At 39.1% G+C, this 27,378-nt stretch overlaps 2 protein-coding genes across 5 annotated transcripts; one reads left to right on the top strand and one right to left on the bottom strand.

Annotated features, from left to right (window-relative positions):
* The first annotated feature begins 1,737 nt into the window (after positions 1-1,737).
* LOC148348034 (diamine acetyltransferase 1-like) lies at positions 1,738-12,287 on the top strand. Of its 3 annotated transcripts, XM_088322806.1 has the most exons (7): positions 2,250-2,381; positions 3,097-3,240; positions 5,719-5,770; positions 10,745-10,825; positions 11,737-11,838; positions 11,900-11,940; positions 12,012-12,287. In XM_088322806.1, exons 3-7 carry the CDS (start codon positions 5,740-5,742, stop codon positions 12,186-12,188), a joined length of 432 nt encoding a protein of 143 aa, XP_088178932.1. In that variant the 5' UTR covers positions 2,250-2,381; positions 3,097-3,240; positions 5,719-5,739; the 3' UTR covers positions 12,189-12,287. The 3 variants fall into 3 exon arrangements, with proteins under 3 accessions (XP_088178930.1, XP_088178931.1, XP_088178932.1); XM_088322804.1 differs by lacking the exons at positions 2,250-2,381; positions 3,097-3,240 and adding an exon at positions 1,738-2,016; XM_088322805.1 differs by lacking the exon at positions 3,097-3,240 and having other exon boundaries at positions 2,225-2,381.
* Positions 12,288-12,756: 469 nt separating this feature from the next.
* LOC148348033 (MICOS complex subunit MIC26-like) lies at positions 12,757-24,090 on the bottom strand. Of its 2 annotated transcripts, none has more exons than XM_088322802.1 (9): positions 23,969-24,090; positions 23,327-23,422; positions 18,389-18,517; positions 18,182-18,214; positions 15,657-15,711; positions 15,498-15,593; positions 13,963-14,054; positions 13,802-13,891; positions 12,757-13,734 (listed from the first exon to the last, which is right to left on the bottom strand). In XM_088322802.1, exons 1-9 carry the CDS (start codon positions 24,053-24,055, stop codon positions 13,723-13,725), a joined length of 690 nt encoding a protein of 229 aa, XP_088178928.1. In that variant the 5' UTR covers positions 24,056-24,090; the 3' UTR covers positions 12,757-13,722. The 2 variants fall into 2 exon arrangements, with proteins under 2 accessions (XP_088178928.1, XP_088178929.1); XM_088322803.1 differs by lacking the exon at positions 23,969-24,090 and adding an exon at positions 23,753-23,886.
* Positions 24,091-27,378: the final 3,288 nt, after the last annotated feature.

Raw genomic sequence — 27,378 nt, 5'->3', positions numbered from 1 at the left:
CTAATTGGGCGCCATGGGCAACCGTAACATTTACACCCCTGATATAGACACTATTTCTTTTAAAATAGGTAGATACATTTGTATTTATTCGACATAACATGAGCCTGGAAAACTAAAAAAGACTTCCCAATCAAGTGAAATCTTTAAAGAACACATCATATGTAAACAATTCTAACTAGCTAGTGTATTTCCTCTCCTACGCACTCTGTGAAGAGATAAAATCAATTAAAGTTGAAAACCTTCTTTTCCTTTTTCTTCTTTTCCTTTTTGTGTTTTTGTCTTTCTTTTTTTTTCTTTTTTCTCCCTTTCAGTTTCCCCCCTCTCTATTCCTTTTTCATTAGTTTTTTTTTTATTTCCTTCTTGCTTTTGTTCTTTTTTTTGCCTTTTCTTTACCTTTTTGGTTGTTTTTCTTTTTTTCTACGCAAAAAGCTTGTTGATTTTTGGTCACTTGGAACCCATCCCAGCTATCTTCAGGCAATGGGCAGGGGACACCCTGAACTGGTTGCCAGCCAGTCGCAGGGCACACAGAGACAACTCACTCGTTCATTCACACCTAGGGACAATTTGGAACGGGAGGAAACCCACGCAAGCAAGGGGGAGAACATGCAAACTCCGCACAGGAAGGCTGGTAGCTAGATTTGAACCTATGACCTCAGAACTGTGCCGCGGACGCGCCAACCACTCAGCTGCCGTGTCGCCCTTCTTTCTGTTTTTGTTCTCTTTCCTTTCCCTTTCTAAGTTTTTTTTCATTTTCCTCTTCTCTTTGTTCTTTTTTGGTTGTTGTCTTCATTATTTCATTCTTTTTACTTGCTTTTTTCTATACATTTCTTCTTATTTTTCTTTTTGTCTTTACCCCTCTTCTCCTCCGCCTCCTTTATTGCTCCCCATTTTTCACGTTTTTCTTTGCAAAAGGCTTGACAAAAAAGGAGAGGAAAATTTTGCTGTTTCGTCTCTTGGTAGTTGGAGTCTACATAGCTTTTATTCTTCTTTGTGGTTTTGAGCACTGCTTTTAGTTGCGCTACACAATAAAGCCATATCTAGCTGTAAAAAAAATATCACATAGTCCTTTCAAAAAGCAAATCAAAGAGTTAAAAATTTTGACAAGCTGGTATTTTTCCATTCCTATGTTCTTTGCTTAACTTGTTTGGGTGTTTCGGCTATTGGGTTGGCCGTGGTCCAAAAATTTTTGTGTGTGTTTTTACTCTTTTTCTTTGCTTTTCAACATTACTTTTTCTTTCTTTTTCATTTTCTTTATTTTTTTCTTCATTTTTCATTTACTAGTTCCTTCTTGATTTTCTTTTTTTTGTCGCCTTTTTCTTTTTTTCACCCTTTATTCCTGACATTTTTTGTTGTTTTCTCCCCACTCCCTCTTCTCATTTTATTTTCTCTCACCGCTTCTCAAAAATGTGAAGAAAAAAGTTGCTTTGTGGGTCACTTGGGGTCTACGTAGCTTGTATCTTTCCTTGTGATTTTAGGTTGCAAAGATAATACAAATATGACACACTTTAAGGAGCACATCAAATAGCAAAAAAAAAATCAGTCAAGCTGGTGCTTTTTCCATAACTCAAGTTATAAACCTTCTGCAAATACTTTTATGTTGACTCTTTTTAAAGATAAAAACAACAACAAAAACGAGAAAGGAATTCGAGCCGATTAGGAAAAATACCAAACACGTGACCAAGAACTCAATCCCAATTGGTCAGAAGTGAAACCAATCACACGGGCGAACTCATGGGCTATATAAAGCGAAAGTAAACAACGAGTCGCAAGCAGGAGTCGGCATCGAGCCTTTCGGGCTTTTCTCATACTGAATGTTCTTTCGCGGATCAAGTCGACTGGACCACTGTCTGACTTTTAGGGGAAGGCGTCTCTGAAGCGAATGAAGAAGCTCCTAATATTTCAATTCACTTACAGAGGACTTCGCAACAAAGGAAAAAAAAGTAAACGGAGAAAATGGAGTATAGCTTGCGAAAGGCGGAACCAAAGGACGTGCCTGATATCTTACGGCTGGTCAAGGTAATTACGTTATTACTCAAACAAGAAAACCCCGTTTTTAATCCTTCACTCGAAAGTAGGTTGGATATAGGTCAAGGCCTATATTCGATTCCTGTGGTTGGTAAACAACCAACTATTATCGTGTCGCGAATCGAATCGTCATACCGTAAGCACACAAAACACTACGTCAAGACCATAAAAGGACAGCCTGGAAACCGATGAGTGTGACATCACTCTTTGTTTGGGCCTGTTGACTCACGTCTGATTGTCTTGCGTAAACAGCAGCTGGACTCGAGTCAGGTTCAGATAGAAAAAAAATACATTAGTGCGTTTCACTCAGCAAAAAATGGTTAAAACACGCCCAGAAATCATCAAATCATCAAAAGGTAAACAGATTTTGAAGTCAAGTCGTGTTTATTTGTATAGCCCAGTAGTCGGGATCTTTTTTGACCCAAAGAGCAATAAAGGCAATGTTTTGAAAGACTCACACTATTAAAAAAAACAAAAAACTGCTGAACCCGTTAGAGCTAAAATTATCAGCGTATTTTATTTCACTGTGTGACGTTTGATTTTGGTAGATTGAAATAATAATCCCAGAGCCTGTGTTCCATATCAATATAAATACAGTACACCACTTAAAATTCGAATCCTTTCCGCAGTTACTAGAGTGTAGAGGCTCATTGTGTCTGTCATTTTGTCCTAAAAAAACAGGATAATGCACATTTTGTAGGCCCACTCATAAGCTATACCTGCAGAAAAATTGAAAGGCAAGGCAGGACTTTTCAGTGTAAAATGAGCAGGGAACCTCATAGAAAAACGACTTGTATTATGTGGATATTTGTATGCATGTTGAGCTTTTGTGACATTAATTACAATTGGACATAATAAAAATAGGCTGGCACTTTTTATATAGGAAATAGTTTCATTTGTTTAAGTTTTTGATTTGTCTTGTGAAGATGACCTAGACCTAGAGGTCTCAAACTAAATTGAGCTGGGGCTGCTGAAGATAGTGAGGTTGAGCCATATGGGGTTTTCCACAAAAACAGCGTTGGTAGCATTCAGTTGTTCTTAAAGGGACAGTGTTTTATATGTATCCACTAGATCACAGGTGTCAAAGAGGCGGCCCGCGGGCCAGATGAGGCCCGCTAAGGGATTGAATCCGGCCCGTGAGACAACACTCAGAGAAGCGCAAGAGAAAAACAAGCTGCAGGTTGAAATATGTCCACTTGATGTTGCCAAAGCCAGGTGCCTCTCACAAAGACACTGTACTTGTATTTATCTATTTCTCTCTCTCTTTCTCTTTCTCTTCCACCCCTTTTCTCCCACTCTCTGTGTCTCTATTTTTCTTCCTTTGTTGCATTTTGTCTCTCTCGCTCCGTGTCTTTTTAACTTCATTTGCTCTAACTTCCTTTTTTCCTTTCCTCTTTCTCTCTCCCTACCCTATGCGCTTTATTTTCTCTTTTCTCTCCTTCTGTCTTTCTATTTCTCTTTAATTTCTTTCTTCCTCTCCTTTTCGTTCCCCCTCTCTCATGACTTCTCCGTTTATCTCTTTTGTTTCTCACGCTCTCTCCCTCTCTCTCTTTTTCTTTCTTTGTCCGCCCTCTCTCCTTTTCCCTCCCTCTTTCTCTTATTTCTTTATCTCTTTTTCTTCCTCTTTAATCTACTAGTCCGGCCCCCGACAGAATGTTTGTTCTATCGTGTGGCCCCCGAGTTAAAATGAGTTTGACACCCCTGCACTAGATGTTAGTGTAGCGTGTGTATGTGATAGGCGTAAGTTATGTGTGCATGTTGGTAAGAGTAAGGTGGTGAAGTGTTCATGTGATGGAGTGGGCATGGCGTTTGAAATAAGGTTGCATGGACAGGTGCTGGAAGAAGTTGAAAGCTTTAGGTACTTGGGTTGTGATGTGGCTGCAGTTGGTGGAATGGAGTGTGAGGTATTGTACAGAGTGAATCAAGGAAGCAAGGTTTTGGGTTCTCTGAGGAGAGTGATGAGCAACAGTATGAGCATGGGTGTTAGGAGAGGACTGTGAGAGTCTGATTGTGCTGACTGTGTTGTATGGTGCAGAGACTTGGAGATTGAAGAATGAAATTGCGAGAGACAGAACTGGAGTAGTCATTGAACTGAGCAAGCATGTGGATAAAATCGTACTCTGTTGGTTTGGACACATGGATGGATCAGGAGCGAATGTTGAAGAGGATCTACAGAGCAGAAGTCAATGGAAGGAGACCAAGAGGAAGGCCGCGATTGACGTGGATGGATGGTGTTATGAGTGCACTGCAGGAAAGAGGTCTAAATCTAGTGAAAGCTAGAGCTATTGTTGGTAATAGGAATGAGTGGAGAGGTGTTTAAAAAGGGTAGTGGGATGTTTGGGCGCGTTCTAAGGGATGGGCAGGGCACCTGTATGATGCGGCAGGGGTAAACCAGTGAAAGCTGTAGGGCCCTGCTGTTGAACTAGAGTGTTGTGTCACCCTGACCCGAGTTACACGGCCGCTTTCTGGTGTCCCGTTTTATCTGGAGGGACGAAAGCATGACCAACTTAGGTGCCGAGGTGCCCAACTTGTTTGGGTGTTTGGGCATTTGGGTTGGCCATGGTCCAAACATTTTTTTCTGTGTTTTTTTTTGCTATTTTTTTCCCCTTTATTTTCTTTGTTATTGTATGTGTTTGTCTTGCTGTCTGTCACCCCTCTTTAGGGATATGATCAAGATAGATGGATAGATAGATGTCAGTGTAATGTGTAGTGTAACCAAAAATGAGTCCAAGGAAGACTACAAACTATGGGGACTGAAAAGGAAAGACATAAAGGGAAAAATATATATTTTTTAAAGGAATAGAAAATAGGAAAAAAAGAAGCAGGAATATAAAGAAAAGTAGGGGGGGAGAAAGTATAGGAATTAAAGAGAAAAAGGACAAAAAATATATACTTAAAAAAAAAATCATTTTAATTTTTCTTGTTTGTCTTATGTTTTTCTTTTTTTCTTTCCTTAATACATTGTACTTCGAAGCGCCTTTCAGGACACCCTAAGTCGCTGTAATATTGTAGGGCACAAAAATAAAGCAAGAGTTAAAACAAGCAAGTAACAAATAGCAAATAACGACATTAGTTAAAAGGGGGGAGTATGCAAAGGCAGATGGTCAAAAAAAGGCAAGTCTGAGGAGGTGAGTTTTGAGTCCGGATTTAAAGTTGGACACGGTCGCAGAATTTCGGAGGAAGAGGATCTGAGGGTACAGGATGGGGTAGCAGTGTGAAGGAGGTCAGAGAGGTAGGGAGGGGCAAGGTTATGAATGGCCATGTAGGTGTAGATCCTGTCCTTTTTATTATTTTCCTTGAGTTTCTTTTTTTTTTTTTTTTAATTTCTTATTTTTCTCTTTTAAAAAGAAACAAGGTGCATTTTGGTCACCTTGAATCTCCGTACTTTTGTCTTTTTAGGTTGTGCTTTTAGCACTTGTTTTCGGTGGCATGACGGAATGCATTGCTATATACAGTAGTGGTAAAATGACACACACAGTCCCTTAAACTTCCATTTTAAGGCAGGGGCCTCAATTGGCTCCCGGGCCCCATGTTTCAAAACCTATGACCTAGAGGAAGTGCAATCATCAAATGGGGCTCATTGTTTCTACGCAGTTTCATTTAAAGTGTTCTTATTCTTTGTCAAAAGTGGTCTCAATGAAAGGCTTGTTGGCTTCTAATTCCTGTTAAACATCGCCTCGTTCTACTCCATAGGAACTCGCCAAGTACGAGGACATGGAGCAACACGTGACGCTGACTGAAAAAGGTATGGACTACAATGCAGGGGTGGGCAAACTACAGTGCACGGGCCACATGTGGCCCGGCAGGCTTTTTAATCCAGCCCCCCAAACCAAACTGGTCCAAATACCATGACAATAGTAAACAAAGTACTAATCGTGAACTTTTTTTTTTTTTTTTGCCAACTTGTCCCCATTGTGTCCCTTTGTGTGTATTCAACAATAATACTACGACACAAATACAATGAAAATACTTCATAATTATCAAATTTAGTGCTTAAAAACATTCATTTTGTGCTTAAAAACATTCATTTTAAAAACAATACCATACAAATACTACCACTGTAATAACACTACTACAGAAATTGTACCCTAGAAATACAAAGAAAGTAATAGTACAAAAATTCTAAAATCAAGTTTATTTTCAGATGCTCCTTATCGCTACAAGTCTCAAAGGGGCTGCTCAGACTACAATTATATGAACCGATTTAAAACCTACATGAAGGTAATGAAAAATTATCTCCAGAAATACTCCCAAAAATACTTTTTGGGAAATACTTGTATACCACCACAGTTATTATGATTCAAAAACACTAACACTACAAACATTCCAAAAAAGAAATAATGAAAAAAAAATACTTCAGATATACAACGTTTTTACTCCAGAAATTCTATTATTAGGGCTGCAACTAACGATTAATTTCACAATCGATGAATCGATCGGGCAGCGCAGTGGTTAGCGCGTGCGCGGCACAGTTCTGGGGTCATGGGATCAAACCTTACTGTGTGGAGTTTGCATGATCTCCCCGTTCTTGCGTGGGTTTCCTCCGGGAACTCTGGTTTCCTCCCACATTCAAAAAACATGCATGTTAGGTTAATTGCCCGGTCCAAAATGTACCTAGGTGTGAATGAGCGAGCGAATCGTCTGCCCCTGTGTGCCCTGCGACTGACTGGCAACCAGTTCAGGGAGTCCCCTGCCCACAGACAGCTGGGATGGGCTCCAGCACCCCTATGACCATACTGAGGATAAGCAGTGAATATAATGGATGGATGGATGAATCTGTTTTTATTTCTTCAATTATTCAGTGAATCTGAATTCTAATTTCCCTAATACATATTCAAATATTGAAGTTTTGAACACACAGACGATAGTGCACAAAACAAAATATATGATACAAAATGATAAAAAGTGTCAATTAACTAGAAAATAAAACAAATTTATAGAAATGTATGCGATATACCTGCAAATATGTAAGATACAGTATTTTCCGCACTAAAAGCCTTTATTTTTTTCAAAAGCTGACCATGCGCCTTATTTATGGATCAACATTAAGTCACAAAGTCTTCCAACTAACTTGCAGCCGCAGACTAGATTTTTCCCCGAACGCCAAGTAGTCCGCGGTGTATGCTGGGATTTATTTACCGGCGTTTCATTGGCTAACCAATGTGTCAATCATCATTTGAATCGATCACTATTGGCTAAAGTTATTCGGAGGTCAAGGGGCGGATCTTTTTTATCATTTACAGGCTGGCATAGGAAGTTTAAAGTCTTGGAATTCAAGAAATGCCAACCATTCCTTAGTTTCTATTTTCTTTTTCGCTCGCAACTTTACTGTGCATATGACAATAAACACTTGGAATTGAGTTTAATTCACTCAACTCATCACAGCAACATCAAGATCGTTCTAAAACAAGATACCGGGAAAATATAAAGCCTCATAACTCACCTAAGTTCTCACGTTCAATAATGCTACGCAATCATGGTCTTCTTACAACCGTGAGTGTAGTAAATCCAGGAGAGTAAAATGTTTACAAATACAGACTAATGAAACATGTTTCTCTATGGCGTAGTTTAGCAAGCTTGCTATTCAGTCATCTTTTTCGCCCAATTGCAGGGTTTGTTTTGGCCCTCCAGCCTATCCGAGGCTTCGAATAACTTCAGCCAATAGCGATCGATTTAACGGATGATTGACACATCTTTTTCGGCCAATTGCAGGGTTTGTTTTGGCCCTCTAGCCAATCCGAGGCTCCGAATAACTTTAGCCAATAGCGATTGATTCAAATGATGATTGACACATTGATTAGCCAATGAAACGCCGGTATATAAATCCCAGCATCCACCGCGGACTACCCCACGTTCGGGGGGAAATCGAGTTGGCGGCTGTTGCGTAAGTTGCGAGACCTTGCAAATTCAATATTGAGCCATAAATAAGGCGCACTGTATTATAAGGCGCATGGTCAGCTTTTTCAAAAAATTACCGTATTTTCCGCACTATAAGGCGCACCTAAAAGCCTTTATTTTTTTCAAAAGCTGACCATGCGCCTTATAATACAGTGCGCCTTATTTATGGATGAATATTAAATCGCCAAGTTTTCCAACTAACTTGCAGCCGCCGACTAGATTTTCCCCCGAACGCCAAGTAGTACATGGTGTATGCTGGGATTTATTTGCTGGCGTTTCATTTGCTAACCAATGTGTCAATCATCATTTGAATCGATCACTATTGGCTAAAGTTATTCGGAGGTCAAGAGGTGGATCCTTTTTATCATTTACAGGCTGGCATTGGCTTAAACGGCAAAACAAAGCCTGCAATTGGCCGAAAAAGATGTGTCAATCATCAGTTGACTCGATCACTATTGGCTAAAGTTATTCATAGGTCAAGGGGCGGATCCTTTTTAATCATTTACAGGCTGGCATTGGCTTGAACGGCAAAACAAAGCCTGCAATTGGCCGAAAAAGATGTGTCAATCATCAGTTGAATCGATCACTATTGAATCGTTTCTCCGGCGCCGTCACGAATGGCAGCCACTCCAGCAGCTCCCGTGTTATTTTCGATTGTTCTCAGTTATTTTCGATTGTTCTCAGCTTAGGGATGCTGCTGGAAAAGTGAATTTCCCTTCGGGGATGAATAAAGTATCTATCTATCTATCTATCTATTGGCTAAAGTTATTCATAGGTAAAGGGGCGGATCCTTTTTAATCATTTACAGGCTGGAATTGGCTTGAACGGTGAAACAAAGCCTGCAATTGGCCAAAAAAGATGTGTCAATCATCAGTTGAATCGATCACTATTGGCTAAAGTTATTTGAAGGTCAATGGGCGGATCCTTTTTATCATTTACAACACTAAATCTACTACGCAAATACTACAGATACAAAAAACTCTATTCAAATACTACAGAATTACAACAAAAATACACCTAATTATGATACAAAACCCCTAACAGAGAAGTATGACAGAAATAATGCAAACATTCTAATATGGAAATACAAAAATACAAATGAAAAGATTTAACTACAAAAATACTATTATGAAAATTAAAATTACAGTTATACTACAATAATAAAACAAAATCTACTGTGCAAATACTAAAAATACTACTGCAGAAATGAGACAAAATAAAACTAGCGCAAGTACTACAGAATTACGTTATAAATCCAACTTCAGATGGTACCCCCCAAAAAACCTACTGCAGAAATGCTACAAAATATTTTAAAAAAATTGAGTAATACTACAAAAATACTATAGAATTAAAACAAATATACAATTTAATACCACAAAAATACTGAAAATACAACTAATGTACCGTATTTTCCGCACTATAAGGCGCACCTAAAAGCCTTTACTTTTTTCAAAAGCTGACCATGCGCCTTATAATACCGTGCGCCTTATATATGGATCAATATTAAGTCGCAAAGTCTTGCAACTAAAGCAACCAGCCGCCGACTAGATTTCACCCCGTAGGCGAAGTAGTGCGCGGTGTATGCTGGGATTAATATACCGGCGTTTCATTTCCTAACTAATGTGTCAATCATCATTTGAATCTGTCAGTATTGGCTAAAGTTATTCGGAGATAAAGGGGGCGGATCCTTTTTATCGTTTACAGGCTCGCATAGGCTAAAAGGGCGAAACAAAGCCTGCAATTGGCCGAAAAAGATGAATGTGAATCACATGTTGGGTTGCACTACGGCATAGAGAAAACAAGTTTTACTATTCTGTATTTGTAAATATTTTACTCTCCTGGATTTACTACACTCACGGTTGTAAGAAGACCATGGTTACGTATCATTAATGAACGTGAAGGCTGCAAGAGAACTTAGGTGAGCTATGCGGCTTTATATTTTCCCGGAATCTTGTTTTAGAAAGATCTTGACGTTTCTATGACGAGTCTATTTTTAAACTAAATTCAATTCAAAGTGTTTATTGTCATATGCACAGTAAAGAACCCCGTTTCCCTGCACAATAAAATTCATACTTTGCTGTCCACACAGTTGCCAGCAAAAAAATAAAATGGAAACTAAAATGTTTGTTTGGTGACATCGTACAGAAACCGCATCCGCACGTGTCGACACGTATTTGCTTCTTTGCAAGCTTTCGGAATGTTAAGGGGGTAAGAAGTTTGACTGAACTATCTGACTGTTTTGTCGACGTTCCCATTGTATCGCCTTATAATCCGGTGCACCTTATGTATGGAAAATACAGGACCAAAAACTATTATTTGGGGGTGTGCCCTATAACCCGGTGTGCCTTATAGTGCGGAAAATACGGTAGTAATACTACAAAACGAAATATGAAGTGTAGTGCTTAAAATGGAATATTATTTTGCATTGATTAATTTCTTCATTTTGGTTGTGAAACGTTCTATTTAAAAATAAATACAAAGAAATATAACATGTAGATGTCTGCATCCATATTTATTCACAAATGAACAAATTGGATAAGTCTTTCAGCTTGGGCCGAGAGCCAAATTTTGGAACCCTAAGCAGCCCCTGTAGACTACATGGTTGTTTGGATTCTTCAACCACTAGGTTCGTAGGGGCACCATTTCCTGTGGTGTATCTTGGGCAAGTACACCCTGGTGGCGCCCATCCCTCTCGGGGACCCGGGACCTGTGTTTTAGGCGAACGTGCTAACCACTGCACTACAGAAACATACTAGTAGTATTGTTTTGAGAGGGAAATAAATGAAATATGAGAACTGAATGTAAAATGTATTTCTTGTAGAGCTCCTGGAGGACGGATTTGGCGAGACGCCGTTCTACCACTGCATCATTGCTGAAATCCCAGGAGGAGATGGCGGACATGGTTAGCCAATATCACTGAGTCATGGAAACATTCCTCGCTTCCCACTTTGCTTTGCAAAAAAGGGAAGCATAGTGTGTGTTGCGCTTCTTTCATGAGCTCACATTACAAAACTGTGTCAAAGGGCATTTCTATTCGACTACTCAAATAATGGAGCCATTTTCAAGTTTTAAGGGACAGTGTGTAATATTTAGTGTTCCGTACTGATACAAAAAACTTTCATTCAGTAAAATTCATTGATTTGAATTCTTGGCAAAAATACATTAGCTATCAAACTAATGCTAATTTGTATTTAAAAACTAGGTAGATATTTATTTATTTCACATAATGGAATCCGTATCTAGAGGTCACTGCCATGTTTGGCTGGCATCTTGCTGCTACGCTTTGCTCTGTGGCACTGATTTTCATTCGCATTAAACTATGCCCTAGTGGTCAAATATTACACACTGGGGCTTTAAAGGCAGGGAGTCCTTTGTCCCTGAAAATCAGACGGCATTTTTTTTAATTATTATTATTCATGTGTTGGGAAGACTGAATTGGAATGAATGTTGAGTGCATTTTTGACTCTAGCCACCTCCCACTAGGGGATAAGGCTTCATTATATAGATGGATTTATATATTATTTCAGGTACATTAGGAGATATAAATAAGCCCGTTAGATTTACTTTATTTGCCAATCAACGGGGAGAAGACATCAATTGCTTTTAAACTTGCACGGAGAACAGGGAAGACCACAAAATTTAGACAAGAAATTCCAACTTGTTCTAAAAGCCCTTGCACATTTTCAGCTTGCCAAATCGGGCCCACTCCTAAAAGTTTGGAAAACCCCCGAGTCAAATTATTTCACTCGTTGCCTATCATAGTTTTTGCCATTAGAAAAAAACAGAATGGAAAGGATATTTGTTGTCTTGCAGATTCCAGGGTAGTGGGCTTTGCCATGTACTACTTCACGTATGACCCCTGGGTGGGCAAGCAGCTCTACATGGAGGAGTTCTACGTAATGGATGACTTTCGAGGTAGGGAAATAAACTCCACCCATCCTGCCGTCGGTCTTGGCTCACGTTTGTTTTTTCGCAGGCCTCGGCATCGGATCGGAGATCTTGCGTCAGCTCAGCGACGTGAGGGACATTTTTAGACTGATTTTGAATAAACGAAACTCAGAGATTGACATGCCCTGCCTTCTTTGCAGCTGGCAGTGAAGACCCGTTGCACGGGCATGATGTTTGTGGTGGCCGAGAACAACGAGGTCTCCATTCAGTACTACAAACGACGCGGGGCTGAGGACCTTTCCCAAGAGGAAGGATGGAGGCTTTACCGCTTCGACAAGAGCAGCCTCGTCAAGATGGCCACCCCCACAGAGGAGTGACTGCATGGATCAGAGGAAGTCTTCACTTTTTGCTTTGCGTTAGATAAAAACAGCTTATTTCTTGATGTCATTAAGCAGTAATAAAATCGCATTCCTGGATGTCAGTTGTGTCTTGACTTTTTTCCTAATTCGGACTAGAGGTAAGTCAATCATTACGTTTAGACCGAACCTTTAAAATTCTGCGTGAATGGGGGACTGAATCTATTGCGTGGATCCTCCACCGCGTGAAATGGAAAAGCAAGAACAATAAAAAAGAGACAGAAGCCAAGTAAATGTGCAAATTCATTTTTCGTTTTCTTTGAGCTCGTTCCCTCAAATGAAGTTAATTAGTTGGGCAGGGTTAGGCTTTACCCCTTGCGGGCCTGGATTGGGTCTGCCTAGAATTGTTTTAGACTCAATCTTGCCTTTAATTAGAACTAATTAGTAAGCATATCTACACACCTAATATGATGTAACTGTTAACAAGGTTACGGTTGACATTTCGGTCAAACAAGTGTGAATTTATGTCATAACCTTCCCAAGATGCCCGCCATAATGTACAGGAAACCTTTGAAACAAACTTGGACCATTATGCTAGTACAACTATTCCTTTATTAAAGTGACAGTGTGTAAACACTGTTGAGGTCACTGTAGCTTAATATTCAAAGAAGATTCACCACCGAAGCCTGAAGGATAACACGCAACAAAAATCAGGGAGTAACTCATTTTCTCGCGTGAACATGGCTGAATTTCAGCCAGCATGTGGCAACAAAAGAAAGGGCAAGCTGGATTACATTCCGAGCAGCTAAAAATGGTGACTACCTGGTATTGGTCAGAGTTGGTATAAGTGGCACACTTTAGCAGCTGGCAGGAAAAGCTACTAAAAAGCCGCAAGACGAAATAAGCTTTATTATGGAAAAGCCAAAAACAGCTAGTCTTTATGAGTGGCTAGAGAAATAATAAATAATGAAAAGTGCTTGGTTTCAGCACCTAATAAAACGTGTTATAATTATGTAAAGATGCAAAACTGAAGTCAAAAGTGAAATTGATTATGTGGATAATCATAATGGAATTATCAATTTATACCTTTCATGACTTACTCTGGCTATCTGTGTGAGTGTGTGTGTCTGTGAATGGGGAAAGTGTGACGTATATTGTGAAGTGCTTTGGAGGTCTTCAGTGACTGAGTATACAATACAAAATGCAGTCCAGTGAGTTACTAATGTGTTCGTCAAGTGTCCTTTTTAAGTGCTAGATGCACCCAGCTACCTTCACAAAATAGTAATTCGGGCTTCTGTAGTCGTGGTAAGCCAAACATGCCAGTTTCTTCAAGTTGTGTCATATCATTAGCAATTACTAATCCTAAAATCACGATCATGTGTTTTTTTAAGTTATGTGAATCAATCGTGTTTTATTGAAATGAATGCAGTAGTTTTACACTACTAGGGGTCACAATATAATACACATTGAAGCTTTAACTGATATTTGAGTATTGCTAAGAGTTGTGTGTGTAATTGTGTCTTCTCTTGCTTCATCTGCCACCGTCTAGACGCTCTCACTTTTCAGACTTAAGGAAAAAAAATCTTAGATTTTTGTCACATAATTGTTATTAAATCCCTCTTGAAGCCTTTTACCTTCCGTTTCCAGAACTGTGGATCTTTCCGTAGCGTCTCCACGACAACGCGAGCACGTTCCATCCACTGTCGTCCAAAGTCACGACTCGCCTGACAGCGACATCAAAAGGATAAGAAGGGGATTCGAGACCAGATCCTGAATTCAATTTTTTTTAAAAAACCTTGAAAAGCGAGGAGGCCTGCTGGGGGTAGAACATAGAGGCGCTGACGGCCATGAGACCAACAGGGAAAGCAGCGCGTTTTAATTTTGACCCTGAAAAGGACACAGACTTAGAACAAAAGCATTAATCACCTGTTATAATAATAATAATAATTAATAATTTCCTTTGTATTGTCATTCTTTGTAACAATGTACACAGAACGAAATGTCGATACACCTGACCCGTTGTAGCGAGTCGGTGCAGCCGCAGCCAGAGGGCGCCGCCATTATACCAATTAGGTATGTGTCGGTCGAGGCGCGAACCAGCGACCTCCCAGTCTCAAAGCCGGCACACTACCATCTAGGCTACTGAGCTGGTATTTCAGTTACAATAACAACAATAAATGAACTAAGAAGTGAAATGATGTGCTAAAATTTCACTTATTTTATTCTTGTTTATGTAAAGTTTTGCAATTTATTTTAAAGAAAAGTAAATAAAGCAATATTATTTCTACTTTTTTTCCCTTGTCAAAATGAAAAAATCACCAAAATTATGACTTTAGTTCAAGACTTGTTTTACTGGTAAAATTACCATAACAACCCCCACCCCCCCAAAAACTAGCAAAATTACAATAATTTTCAACTTGAATGACTCGGCGCCCTCTGTTGGCTGCGGCTGCATCGGCTCGCTACAACGGGTCAGGTGCAATCGACATTTCGTTCTGTGTACATTGTTACACAGAATGACAATACAAGGAAATTATTATTATTATTATTATTATTATTATAAAACTATGAAAAGGGCAAAATTATTCATCTTTTCTAAACTGTCTTTTTCTAGAAGTTAAAAAAAAAAGTAATATCAATACATTTTTTAAACATGGTTTTCTGGTAAAATAAGAGGGAAATGTTTTTTATTTTTAACTAGTTTTCATACTAAAATATACTAAAAACATAAAATGGGGAGAATTTTATCAGTATTTTTATACTTTTATCCTAGAATAATTCTAAAGGGATATTATTACCATGTTTTATGTATTAGTAATAGTTTGAAAAATGAGAAAGATTATAACATTATTTACTTGTCTTATGTAAATTTAAAGAAAAATGAGCAAAATTATTGCAATATTTTCAATGTCTAATTTTAATAGAATTTTTTTTTTAAATCTTTAAACACGGAAAGCATTCAAGAGTTAGAAAGTGAGATTTTTAAACTCATTAATATTTGGGGGGGACAACTATGTTCAGCCTCTGGTAGCACAATAAATCAGAATACTAGATACATTACGACGTTAGCATTTATGAGAAACAATGCATTGAGTCACATTTAGTTGGAAATGTGAACGCTTTTACAAAAACATCGGATTCCACCCCAAAAAAATTGAATTGAGCATTATTCTGCAGTGTGAACGGCAGCCTCATTGTGTTCTCAGCTACGCCCGCTGCTTTACATCGCACAAAGGGTTCGACGCACAATTTGAAGAAAACCTTACATTTTCATGTGTTCCTTATGGTTGTAAAATTTTTACACATATTTTTCTATCAACGTAGATTTACCTTGGGACAAGTAGAGTCCAAGCAATCCCGAGAATCCCACCACTGCCACGCTAGGGTACAAGTCCGGAGGCGGATCACTAAACAACTGGTACGCTTCTGCAAACCAACACTCACATTCAGTTCTGTGCTTTTCTCAAACTACAAGACTGATATTGTCACCTGTGATTGCGGAAGTGGATGCGGTGATTGTGGGTTCTGCTCTTTTGTAGACTTCCTGTGGAGTCAAATGAACATTGTAGAGAACGGGCAAAAAAAAATAAAGAAAATCATATCTTGTTTAAAGACATTACTAGAGGACGTTCGATTGTTGGGCGAGCCAATTATTGACACCGATATTTGAGAATTTGACAGATATCGGTATTTTTATTTATTCAACAGGCTTATTAAATCTATTTAAAACGGGGTCATTTAGGCTCTAATGCAGCTGAGCCTCGCTCTCACTTTCTCCTCCTCTTTATCCTCAGACGCTACCCACCCCACGCCTTCTGATTGGATAAGCGACCAAGGGCGGAGTCACTGAAGCAGGAACAATAACGCTAGAGAGGCAGCTCTGCTAACTTGTACTGAGATGCCTGTGATTCCGGACCGCTGATAATCTTAACAATTAGAAAAACATGTGGTAAAAAAGCGCGTGAGTGATTAAAAATAGCATAAAAGTGTATTTGACTTGTTTTAGGGAAGCAAGACTGATATATTAGCTCTTAACATAACATTAGTTTGTCAATCAAACGTATGCGTTTGTGTTTCAGAGAGCATAAAAAGCACATTAAAGTTGAAGGCTGAGTGATTAGCTGTTACGATAATATTAGTGCATCAATCTGGCTATAAAACAGGAGCGCTCAGACTTTATTTTGAAAGCTCAGTTAAAATTTCAATGCACTTTTTGTTTTAAGTTAATCTAAGTCATCTTGGTTGTATTGACAGAACCATTTATTTATTGCAAAAAAAATCAGGGAGCTATTTAAGTTTTTATGCACCTTTACAGGGTCGCTGCTAATTGTATTTCCTTCACTGTTAGTTCTTGTTTTAAGTGAAAGTCCTGTTAGTTGTGTTAAAATTCTAATTACTGTAAAAGGTGTCAAATTGTGCCAATTTTTAAAGCTTTTACGGCAAATTAATATCGTTATCTGCCTCCCCTTAATACTAAATAATTGGTATTGGTCCTGAAAAACCCATATCGGTTGGTCTTCATTACCGTACAGTTTGGACAAAAAGCTGCGACTTTTTCCCCAAAGTTTCAAACTCTCCAGCTTGCGCAATGATGCAGCTAATTTACGCATTTTTTCTAGTGGCCGCCAGTGGCGCCCGAGCAGTAAAGGTAAGAGTGAGACAGGTGGAATATATGTGTTGAAGAAGCAAGTTCAATATAACTTCGTGTGTTGTAAATGAATAAAATTAGCATGAACAGACGCCCTAATAGAAAAGGCGTCAATCAAAATTGGAGGGCTAACTGCCACGGTAATAATTTTCCGACTCTCTTTACAGTATATGTCTATCTATCTACCTTGGTCATATCCCTCAAGAGGGGTGACCGACAGCAAGACACACACATACAATAACAAAGAAAATAAAAGGGAAATAAATAACCAAAAAAACACACCAAATTTTTTGGACCATGGCCAACCCAATTGCCCAAACACCCAAACAAGTTAGGCACCTCGGCACCCAAGTTGGTCATGCTTTCGTCCCTCCAGATGAAACGGGACACCAGAAAGCGGCCATGTAACTCAGGTCAGGGTGACACAACACTCTTTTGTTCAACAGCAGGGCCCGACAGCTTTCACTGGTTTACCCCTGCCGCATCATACAGGTGCCCTGCCCATCCCTTAGAACGCACCCAAACATCCCACTACCCTTTTTCAACACCTCTCCACTCATTCCTATCACCAACAATAGCTCTAGCTTTCACTAGATTTAGACCTCTTTCCTGCAGTGCACTCATAACACCATCCATCCACGTCAATCGCGGCCTTCCTCTTGAACTCCTTCCATTGACTTCTGCTCCTCTCCATGTGTCCAAACCAACAGAGTACTCTCTTATCAACATGCTTGCTCAGTTCGACGACTACTCCAGTTCTGTCTCTCTTTATATGTAAACGGAAATAATGTGGGGAAATGAACGCATTACAAAAAGCAACGTCCAACAAAGCAGAAATGTTTTAGGCGAATTCCTTTTCATCTGTCGCCATTATTTTACACGGTTGTATTCTATGAATTTTACTTGCCGTAACAAAGCCATTTTCGCAAACATTCAAAGAAGTTAAAGACGGCCAGGATTTATAGTTTCCGGGTATTTTGTTTCAGACTGATTGTGGTGTTTCCCTGATGAGTATATTTTTGAATGGTCCTCATATCTTGAATACCAGGAGTTAAAGATTTCCAATGATATGTGGCTTGACATATTTCAGTGACGGGTGACGTCGTACAGACACGCATTTTTTTATCAAAAGTATAGCAGCCCACCTGTGGGCCGTTGGAATGTTAAGGGGTTAAGGTACAGTCTATTATTAAAACTCTTTCTGCTTACCAGCTTTCTTTGTAAATTTCTCATGTTTCATTGTGGGTATATGCGGCTTGGAGTCAGGTACGGCTTATGTAAGTACAACATGGTTTTTCTTTTAAAAATGAACTGGGTTCGGCTTATAATCAGGTGCGCTCTATAGTCCGAATTTTACGGTACTTACCTCAACTTTGTCTTCTATTGTCCTTCTTTCTTTCTACAAACACAAAACACATGTCTATTGGTTCAATGCTTACTTCTGTGAAAACCTTTAATCATGTTTATTCCAGATTCTTGAATGTCACTTGAGAAAAGAGAGAGAGCCATTTTATTAATATCAAAGATTTTCAATAAACCCTTAAGATAGCCCCCAAGCAGAAAAAACACACACTTGGCATCGATCTGTGAAGGGTTCTGCCCATTTCCTCAGAGACGTCACGCTCGGCTCCAACTGACCCACTGCTTCCATCGGATCAACACGGCGCTCCAACTCGGCAGGTCTGGTGTACAACGACGGCAGCTGTGAAAACAACGACGGAGCATATGATCAATACCTGTCAACCTGTACGGTTTTGCTGTACAAAGTAGGGTTTTTATGCATTTTAAGACGAATACGACGTACAAGGAAATCTGTATGGAAAAACGCAAATTTGTCAATGATGGGTACCATCCGGTATACACCGACTATCATGAAACGGAAAATCAATCGAGTCAAAGGAGTTCGCCGCGGAAACCTCTATCTCGGTATAGTTTTTTTGTTGCAAACGAAGCGAGCGGTTTGATGCTACTGTGCGCATGCGTCTGCCGCCTGGGAATTCCCATCATGCATTATTCAGAAAAAATATATATAGTGTAAGATTATTTTGTATTTTGTACGGGAAAATATAACAGTTTGTACGGGCATGGAGCTATGGAGGTTGACAGGTATGATGATCCTTTAGGCTCATCAATTTTCTTACGTTTTTAAAAGAATTGTCTTTATTGTCATTGATAATACCATAGTGTACATTGTTTACAATGGGGTTAAATGTGGCACTCCAGGATGAACATGTCATAAAACACTTAAAGGTAGGGTGCCTCGTTTGAGGAGTTCTTAGAAAATTCAGAGTTATATGTTTTCTCAATAAATTATGTGTCAACAATTCCTAACTGTTCAAAGACCCCTTATGCTTTATTTTCTTCTGTGCCTATCTGGTTTCATCTTACTTTTATCAGGCCGGTTGGGGGCAGGACAAACCCCCATAAAGACAAAAGAGGAAGAGTTTATTCAAGCGTGTCTAAGAAATGCACGCAAATCATTTGCTACTCTGCCAGCCTCTACTGGCCGAAAGTCACGATTGCATCCTTAAGTTTTCGAATGCCGCACCCCAAGTTTGAAGAGAGAAAGGAGATGAAAAAGGAATGTTAGGTTACGTATACATTTTGAGTATGACGGACGCTTGTGTATAAAGTGCACTTTTGATTTTTTATTCAAAATCAGTAGAACATTTTTTTACTTTTTTTCAGCTCAAATTAAGCATTGTAGGTGACAAACATCATTGAAAACATGATGCCATGATTAAAAACAATCGCTGTTTGACAATGTAAACTATGAACACAATACCATCAATAAATTAACAATTTTTTAAAATGTCCTTCAAGCTCATGAATTACACCAAAGAGTTGTTTCAATTTTGATGCTTTTTTGCTTTTATTTATGTCTTTCAGGACAACTTTCTGTTTTCTCCATTCCGTAACAATTTTCCCTGGTACAGTAAATTTTCGGCCCAGTGCTCGATTTCCATGTATTTCAGCAAGAGCTTTATAAGAGGCTTCTTATGAAATGAAATGAAATGATCTGCATTTATATAGCGCTTTTCAAGTCAATGACTTCCCAAAGCGCTTTACATTGTGCTTCACATTTCCCAATAGCGGCCGTGATCTGTGCAGTCATGTAAGGCGCTAACCTGCTTATTGGGGGTAATTGGGGGTTCAATGTCTTACCCAAGGACACTTCGACATGCAACACGGACAAGCTGGGATTCGAACTGGGATCCCTTAATCCTAAAACGATCGCTCTACCTCCTGAGCTACTGCCGCCTCTTATGCAAAACATTGCCTCTATGCAGCCCCAGTTTCCATTTAACGGGTTCCAATATATAATTAAAAATATGAATCAGACTGAATTTAAAGTTTAGAACTCTAGATATTGGTATAGCGCAAAACAGTAAATCTTAACTCACGTGTTAGTGTGGGCGAGGCAAGGAAATAAATGAACAGGCATCTTGCCTCTACGAACAAGCAATCAAGAATTACCTTATTTATTATATAATATCCATGCAGCGTGATATGGACAATGATGTAGGTTTGGGGTTGGTCATGGTAAGGATGGAGGTGAGATCGGGCCTAAAATATCCCGCCTGACCCCGACCCCGCCTGCAAGTATCGAAACCTGACCCTACCTGACTAACTAAAATGGGAAATCTAAAGAAATGATCGAAGAGCAAAAGCACAAACTAGATAATAAACAAATGATAACATTTTTCATTTTAATTATTTGCACCGAAACACACACGAAAACAACCTGCTTTAAGAAGCGTTGAAACCAAATAAATAGGAACTCTTTCAGGAACACGTTTCTAGGATAAAAAAAAAAAAAAAAATCACACTTGCTCGGAACAAGCATGCTGTAAAGAGTAATTTAACATTAAAAAAAAAGCTAGATAGAACACAATGTTAATAATCTAAATAAAAACAACATTTAAATGTTAAGACCACTATTAAAAATAAATAATCAACTAAACAAAGTTATACATGCATAAAAATAAGCCTACTAATAATTACATGAGTCAAACAAGAAAGAAACACGAAAAAGAAAAAGACACTTAAGTGTTTGAATTAAAAAACAATAGGTCAGTGTAATACAATAATTTTCAAACATGAACAAAAAAAGTTTACAAATTGTGCAAAATATAAATAGAGCAAAAGCTTTGACTCTGCTGCGTGGCCTTGCCGATCAATGGATTGCAAATTGCGGCCTTGTTTCCTGGTTTTCAGTCCAGTGAAATAAAGGAAATAATTAAAGCCTCAGACAATAATTACAATGTCAATTTCAAAAACAGGATATTGTTTAGATAGCTAGATACTTTATTCATCCCTGTAGGGAAATTCACACAAGGAAGGAACAATATTGAGTCTACTGAGCAAGGTTCAACTAACGTTCTGCTGATCAATTGTGTGCCACACAGCGCTATTAACACGCTGGTTGTGGGTATGTAGAGAACGGATTGAACTTTGCAATTTTAGGGTATAAACGAGAGTTTATTCTCCTGCATGGATTTAAAAAAAGCAACAAGAGAGTAGCGGTGGATTAGGGTTCGGATTTAAAGATTTACCTATAGGTGGAGACCAAATTTAAACAAAACAAACTTCACTTTAAATAGGGGAAAGGCACAACTGATTCATTGGACTCATGAGTCATCACTTCACCAGAGAACGTGAACACTCTGAGCTGCTCGGTGAACAAAACATTTTTTGAAGTGATCACATAATGTTGGTAGGGCAAAACAATGAGTACTCAATGTTGCTTCGTCCAGCTAAAACTACAGCCTTTGGGTTAAATTATGTTACATAAAAAATAGACTGTATATGTCTTGTGGGTTGAGTGATGTGGTTGCATTTAGCGATAAGGTCGGCTGATCAATCATTGGACAAATATGGTAATATGCTACCGAAATACCATGTGTGTAACGTGCACCCAAATTTTGGGTTCTTTTTAGGGTTAAGAAAATGCATGTTCTGCACATATAAATATGGTATTAGAATAATACAGCTTGGAGCAATGGGCACCACCATGCTGTACTTGCCTAAGTCACACCACATGAAGAGGTGCCCTATACAATCCTCTTGGTTAATGGATCTGTGAACCGTGATTTGGATAATATAGCGTTGGGAAGAAATGGTCCCTGAGCCTACTGTATAAATAAGTTTTCAAAAGCGTTGTCCCTGACTGCCAAAATGTGAAAATACGTGTTTTTTAACTTTACTATGCGCTGGTGATTAGTAAGTATCAAGCCTATGTGGATGATATCTGATAAATCACCACTATTTGGCAGGCTTTTATCAGATCTTTGTCAACACTTAGTGCTTAGTTTCGTTTCTGTATGCAGTGCTTAGCACATTTGCCTATCACTCTAAAGATCCTCGGTTCGAGGCCGGGTGGAATCATATGTTGGCCTGGAGAGGGATAGGCGCCACCAGGCTGTATTTGCCCAAGACACACGACAGGAAAATGGTTCCCCTACAACCTTAGTGGTTAAGGGACTGAACCAACCAACCTCCACCCTATTACACAGTATGACAGCATGTAAGGGCCAGCCCATTTGCAGAGTACACGCAATGTGCTGATAAAAGCAATGACATAAGTACAGACAGTTAACGTTTCAAAGCTTATTCATTCTAAAGAACATGCCAAAGTGCCTTCGTAACCGACGGGACGGAGAGGGATGACGTTTTGTGCTCATCCCAATTGCCATAACGACCTAAATAATGAGATCAGGTCACCTGAAATCGTTCATGCATAAGTTTAGTGTTCTTGCAATAAAATTGTATTTTGCAAGCAAAGCGCCTTTGTGTTTATGGAAAGCATTGTTTCGATATTGGAGGTATGACAAATGTATATAATAAAAGATCACAAAATAGAAAATTCAGCTTGAAATGCATCCTTTCACAGACAAACGTTTTTTTCCTGAACTTTTCTTAGAAACGATTATTTTCAGGAAACTTAGCAATGTTTAATAGTTAAAGCTTTCTTTTGATGTACCCATTCACCTATATAGCTACATGACAAAAAAAATCTGTAGGTCATCAAAAATATATCAAAATGGCAAAAAATTGTATAAAACCGTCTCTTCCCATTAGAGAGAAAAGCCTGGCACTGAATGAGCTTGAAGACCTGTAGCACATGCAGATCAAAGAGGTGGTGGCCGAGGTGAGAGGAATCCTTAGAGCCAACAATATTCTCATAACTGAAGAGAAAGCAGCCCATGATGTTCCTGGTTGTTTTGATGACTCTGTAAGGTTCCTCTGTCTGCTTTATGACGGCCAAATGGATTAAACTGAACTAAGTAATAAGAGGTAAAAACTTAACTGTGTATTTAGCCTTTAAATCACTATAATAATTTAAATGATAACCCAAACAGGGGAATCCTACGGAATATGGTGGCTTGTTTACACATTAAATAACATTTGTTGCATGCAAACACTTGCGCAGTATTTTCTTCCCCCATCATCTACATTCGTGTTCAATTACTTAATGAAATGAACTTCTTCAAAAAAAAAGGGAGATCACCTCATCGATGCTTATAGCCGGTTGTGGGCTTCTCTTGGCGGCCTCACAGGCGGTAGCAGTCGTCAGCAGCCCCGGAGCTGTAGCCCACAGCGACACCTGCCGGATGCCCAAGGAATTGACAAATACGAGTGCACAGGGTTAAACGTATGTCGAAATTTGCAACAAAAATGAACGTGTCAATGGAAAGTAACAGTTACCACGTAAATATGTTTTCAATTTTTGCTATTTTTAGAACTGAGTACTAACAGTTAGCATAATGTTTAACCCAGTCAAGCGTTAACAACTAGCTAATGCTAACACTGAAAGGCAGCAATGGCTGGAAATTACGGGATGTACCTGAAAGCAGTTACACAAAAAAGATTCAAACTTGTACCTACTCTCAATTGAGCTTTGTCTTCGTGCAAAACCTTAAAAAAGTATTATTACCAGTTTGAAATTTGACATTTCCCGTCCGGTATCTTCGCTTTCTACGGCGAGTCGTGTGTAACGCGCATGCGCAATCCTATTTTTAAAACCAAAATATTTTTAACCTGGAAATAAGCGTTAAACTGTAAATAGCTGCAGAATAGAGGCAGGACCCAAATTATCTCCAATATAATTTTATATCCATCAAAACAATTAATAATTTTGAAAAGGATTTACCGTGTCTACTTGAGACGCATTCGCTTTCTCCAGCAAAATCCTATGTAACAAACATTCGCAAACCCATTTAAAACTGAAACCGAACATTTTATTTCGGAAATGTGCATAAATTAAGTAAAAAATATAATGTAGAGCTTAGTCAATCCAATCATTCATTTCTCAAAATAATTTATAAATATTTTAAAGGGATCTACCTCATCGAGACGCATTCACTTTCTCCTGCAAAATCGTATATTACATGCATGCGCAGTCCCATTTTAGACCAAGGCGTTTTATTTTGGAAATGTGTGTTTTATGCAGTAGATCAAAAACAAATAACAACCAGAATTTATCCAATATGAACATTTATTCATGGAAATAAATGCCAATTTCCAAAGAGGATTTACCCACATTACAAGTTCATATTCTCCTGTTTCAGTGCTTTACGAGGCATAAATCACGCGCTATCAAATTAATATACCGTATTTTCCGCACTATAAGACGCACCTAAAAGTCTTACCATATTTTCCGCACTATAAGGCGCACCGGGTTATAGGGCGCACCCCGAAAAAATAGTTTTTGGTCCTATTTTTGACATACATAAGACACACCGGATTATAAGGCGCTACAATGGGAACGTCGACAAAACCGTCAGATGGTTCAGTCAAACTTATTACCCCCTTAACATTCCGCAAGTTTGCAAAGACGCAAATACGTGTCGAGAACACGTGCAGATGCAGTGTCCGTACGATGTCACTCAAATGCATCGTTCCATCATTCGGAAGGTTAAAGTCTTGGGATTCAAGAAATGCCAACCATTCCTTTGTTTCTATTTTCTTTTTCGCTCGCAACTTTACTGTGCATATGACAATAAACACTTTGAATTGAGTTTAATTTAAAAATAGACACTCCATTCCATCCATTATCTGCACCGCTTATCACAGAAACATCGAGTTCAGTCTGAAACAAGATACAGGGACAATATAAAACCCGGAGTAGCTCACCGAAGTCATTGAGTTCATAATAATGTGCAGCCAGTGTCCTCTTATATCCGTGAGGGTAGTAAATCCAGGAGAATAAAATATTTACAAATACAGAATAGAAAAAAAGGCTTTCTCTATGCCGTCAGCCACGTGCTATACACATTCATCTTTTTCGGCCAATTGCTTTGTTTTGTCGTTTAATCCAATGCCAGCCTGTAAATGATAAAAAGGATCCGCCCCTTGACCTCCGAATAACTTTAGCCAATAGTGATCGATTCAACTGATGATTGACACATCTTTTTTGGCCAATTGCAGGCTTTGTTTCACCGTTCAAGCCAATTCCAGCCTGTAAATGATTAAAAAGGATCCGCCCCTTTACCTATGAATAACTTTAGCCAATAGATAGATAGATAGATAGATACTTTATTCATCCCCGAAGGGAAATTCACTTTTCCAGCAGCATCCCTAAGCTGAGAACAATCGAAAATAACTGAGAACAATCGAAAATAACACGGGAGCTGCTGGAGTGGCTGCCATTCGTGACGGCGCCGGAGAAACGATTCAATAGTGATCGATTCAACTGATGATTGACACATCTTTTTCGGCCAATTGCAGGCTTTGTTTTGCCGTTCAAGCCAATGCCAGCCTGTAAATGATTAAAAAGGATCCGCCCCTTGACCTATGAATAACTTTAGCCAATAGTGATCGAGTCAACTGATGATTGACACATCTTTTTCGGCCAATTGCAGGCTTTGTTTTGCCGTTTAAGCCAATGCCAGCCTGTAAATGATAAAAAGGATCCACCTCTTGACCTCCGAATAACTTTAGCCAATAGTGATCGATTCAAATGATGATTGACACATTGGTTAGCAAATGAAACGCCAGCAAATAAATCCCAGCATACACCATGTACTACTTGGCGTTCGGGGGAAAATCTAGTCGGCGGCTGCAAGTTAGTTGGAAAACTTGGCGATTTAATATTCATCCATAAATAAGGCGCACTGTATTATAAGGCGCATGGTCAGCTTTTGAAAAAAATAAAGGCTTTTAGGTGCGCCTTATAGTGCGGAAAATACGGTAATTTTTTGAAAAAGCTGACCATGCGCCTTATAATACAGTGCGCCTTATTTATGGCTCAATATTGAATTTGCAAGGTCTCGCAACTTACGCAACAGCCGCCAACTCGATTTCCCCCCGAACGTGGGGTAGTCCGCGGTGGATGCTGGGATTTATATACCGGCGTTTCATTGGCTAATCAATGTGTCAATCATCATTTGAATCAATCGCTATTGGCTAAAGTTATTCGGAGCCTCGGATTGGCTAGAGGGCCAAAACAAACCCTGCAATTGGCCGAAAAAGATGTGTCAATCATCCGTTAAATCGATCGCTATTGGCTGAAGTTATTCGAAGCCTCGGATAGGCTGGAGGGCCAAAACAAACCCTGCAATTGGGCGAAAAAGATGACTGAATAGCAAGCTTGCTAAACTACGCCATAGAGAAACATGTTTCATTAGTCTGTATTTGTAAACATTTTACTCTCCTGGATTTACTACACTCACGGTTGTAAGAAGACCATGATTGCGTAGCATTATTGAACGTGAGAACTTAGGTGAGTTATGAGGCTTTATATTTTCCCGGTATCTTGTTTTAGAACGATCTTGATGTTGCTGTGATGAGTTGAGTGAATTAAACTCAATTCCAAGTGTTTATTGTCATATGCACAGTAAAGTTGCGAGCGAAAAAGAAAATAGAAACTAAGGAATGGTTGGCATTTCTTGAATTCCAAGACTTTAAACTTCCGTATGATATTTGAAATGACGCATTTAAGTGACATCGTACAGACACCGCATCCGCACGTGTCTACGACACGTATTTGCTTCTTTGCAAGCTTTGGGAATGTTAAGGGGGTAATCAGTTTGACTGAATCATCTGTTTTGTCGACGTTCCCATTGTAGCGCCTTAAGAGCTTGCTCTGTCCACTCCACGCATCGGCCCGGTATTGCAGTACCTCCGGGAACGGTGCATTCGCAATGATCGCAGCAAGGCTTTAGGGCTAGGACCTTAGCTTGTCCTTTTGGCTGAGAGTAAGAGTCCCGGCTCCTAGGCTTAGTAGCGTATTATGAACTGACCAATAACAGATAATGGATAATGAATAAAGAAGATAGATCAATAACCCTTAAAAAATCCCCCGCCTTATAATCCGGTGCGCCTTATCTATGGAAGATATAGGACCAAAAACTATTTTTTGGGGGTGCACCCTATAACGCGGTGCGCCCTATAGTGCGGAAAATACGGTAGATAAGTGAGCGTTTATTTATGTGCATTTCAGCAACCATCAATTTTAATTGTTTTTTGTGCCTCGATTACTTGATTAATTTGATATTGATCAAGATTTAAAGTAAACTATTGCATCACTGCTCTGAATAAATGTATATACAGTACAAATAC

Source organism: Urocampus carinirostris, chromosome 18 (assembly GCF_059441175.1).
Source record: "Urocampus carinirostris isolate Australia breed hairy pipefish chromosome 18, RoL_Ucar_1.0, whole genome shotgun sequence".
NCBI lineage: Eukaryota > Metazoa > Chordata > Actinopteri > Syngnathiformes > Syngnathidae > Urocampus > Urocampus carinirostris.
The sequence above is the reverse complement of the archived record's forward strand: the minus strand, read 5'-3'. Positions and strand labels throughout refer to the sequence as shown.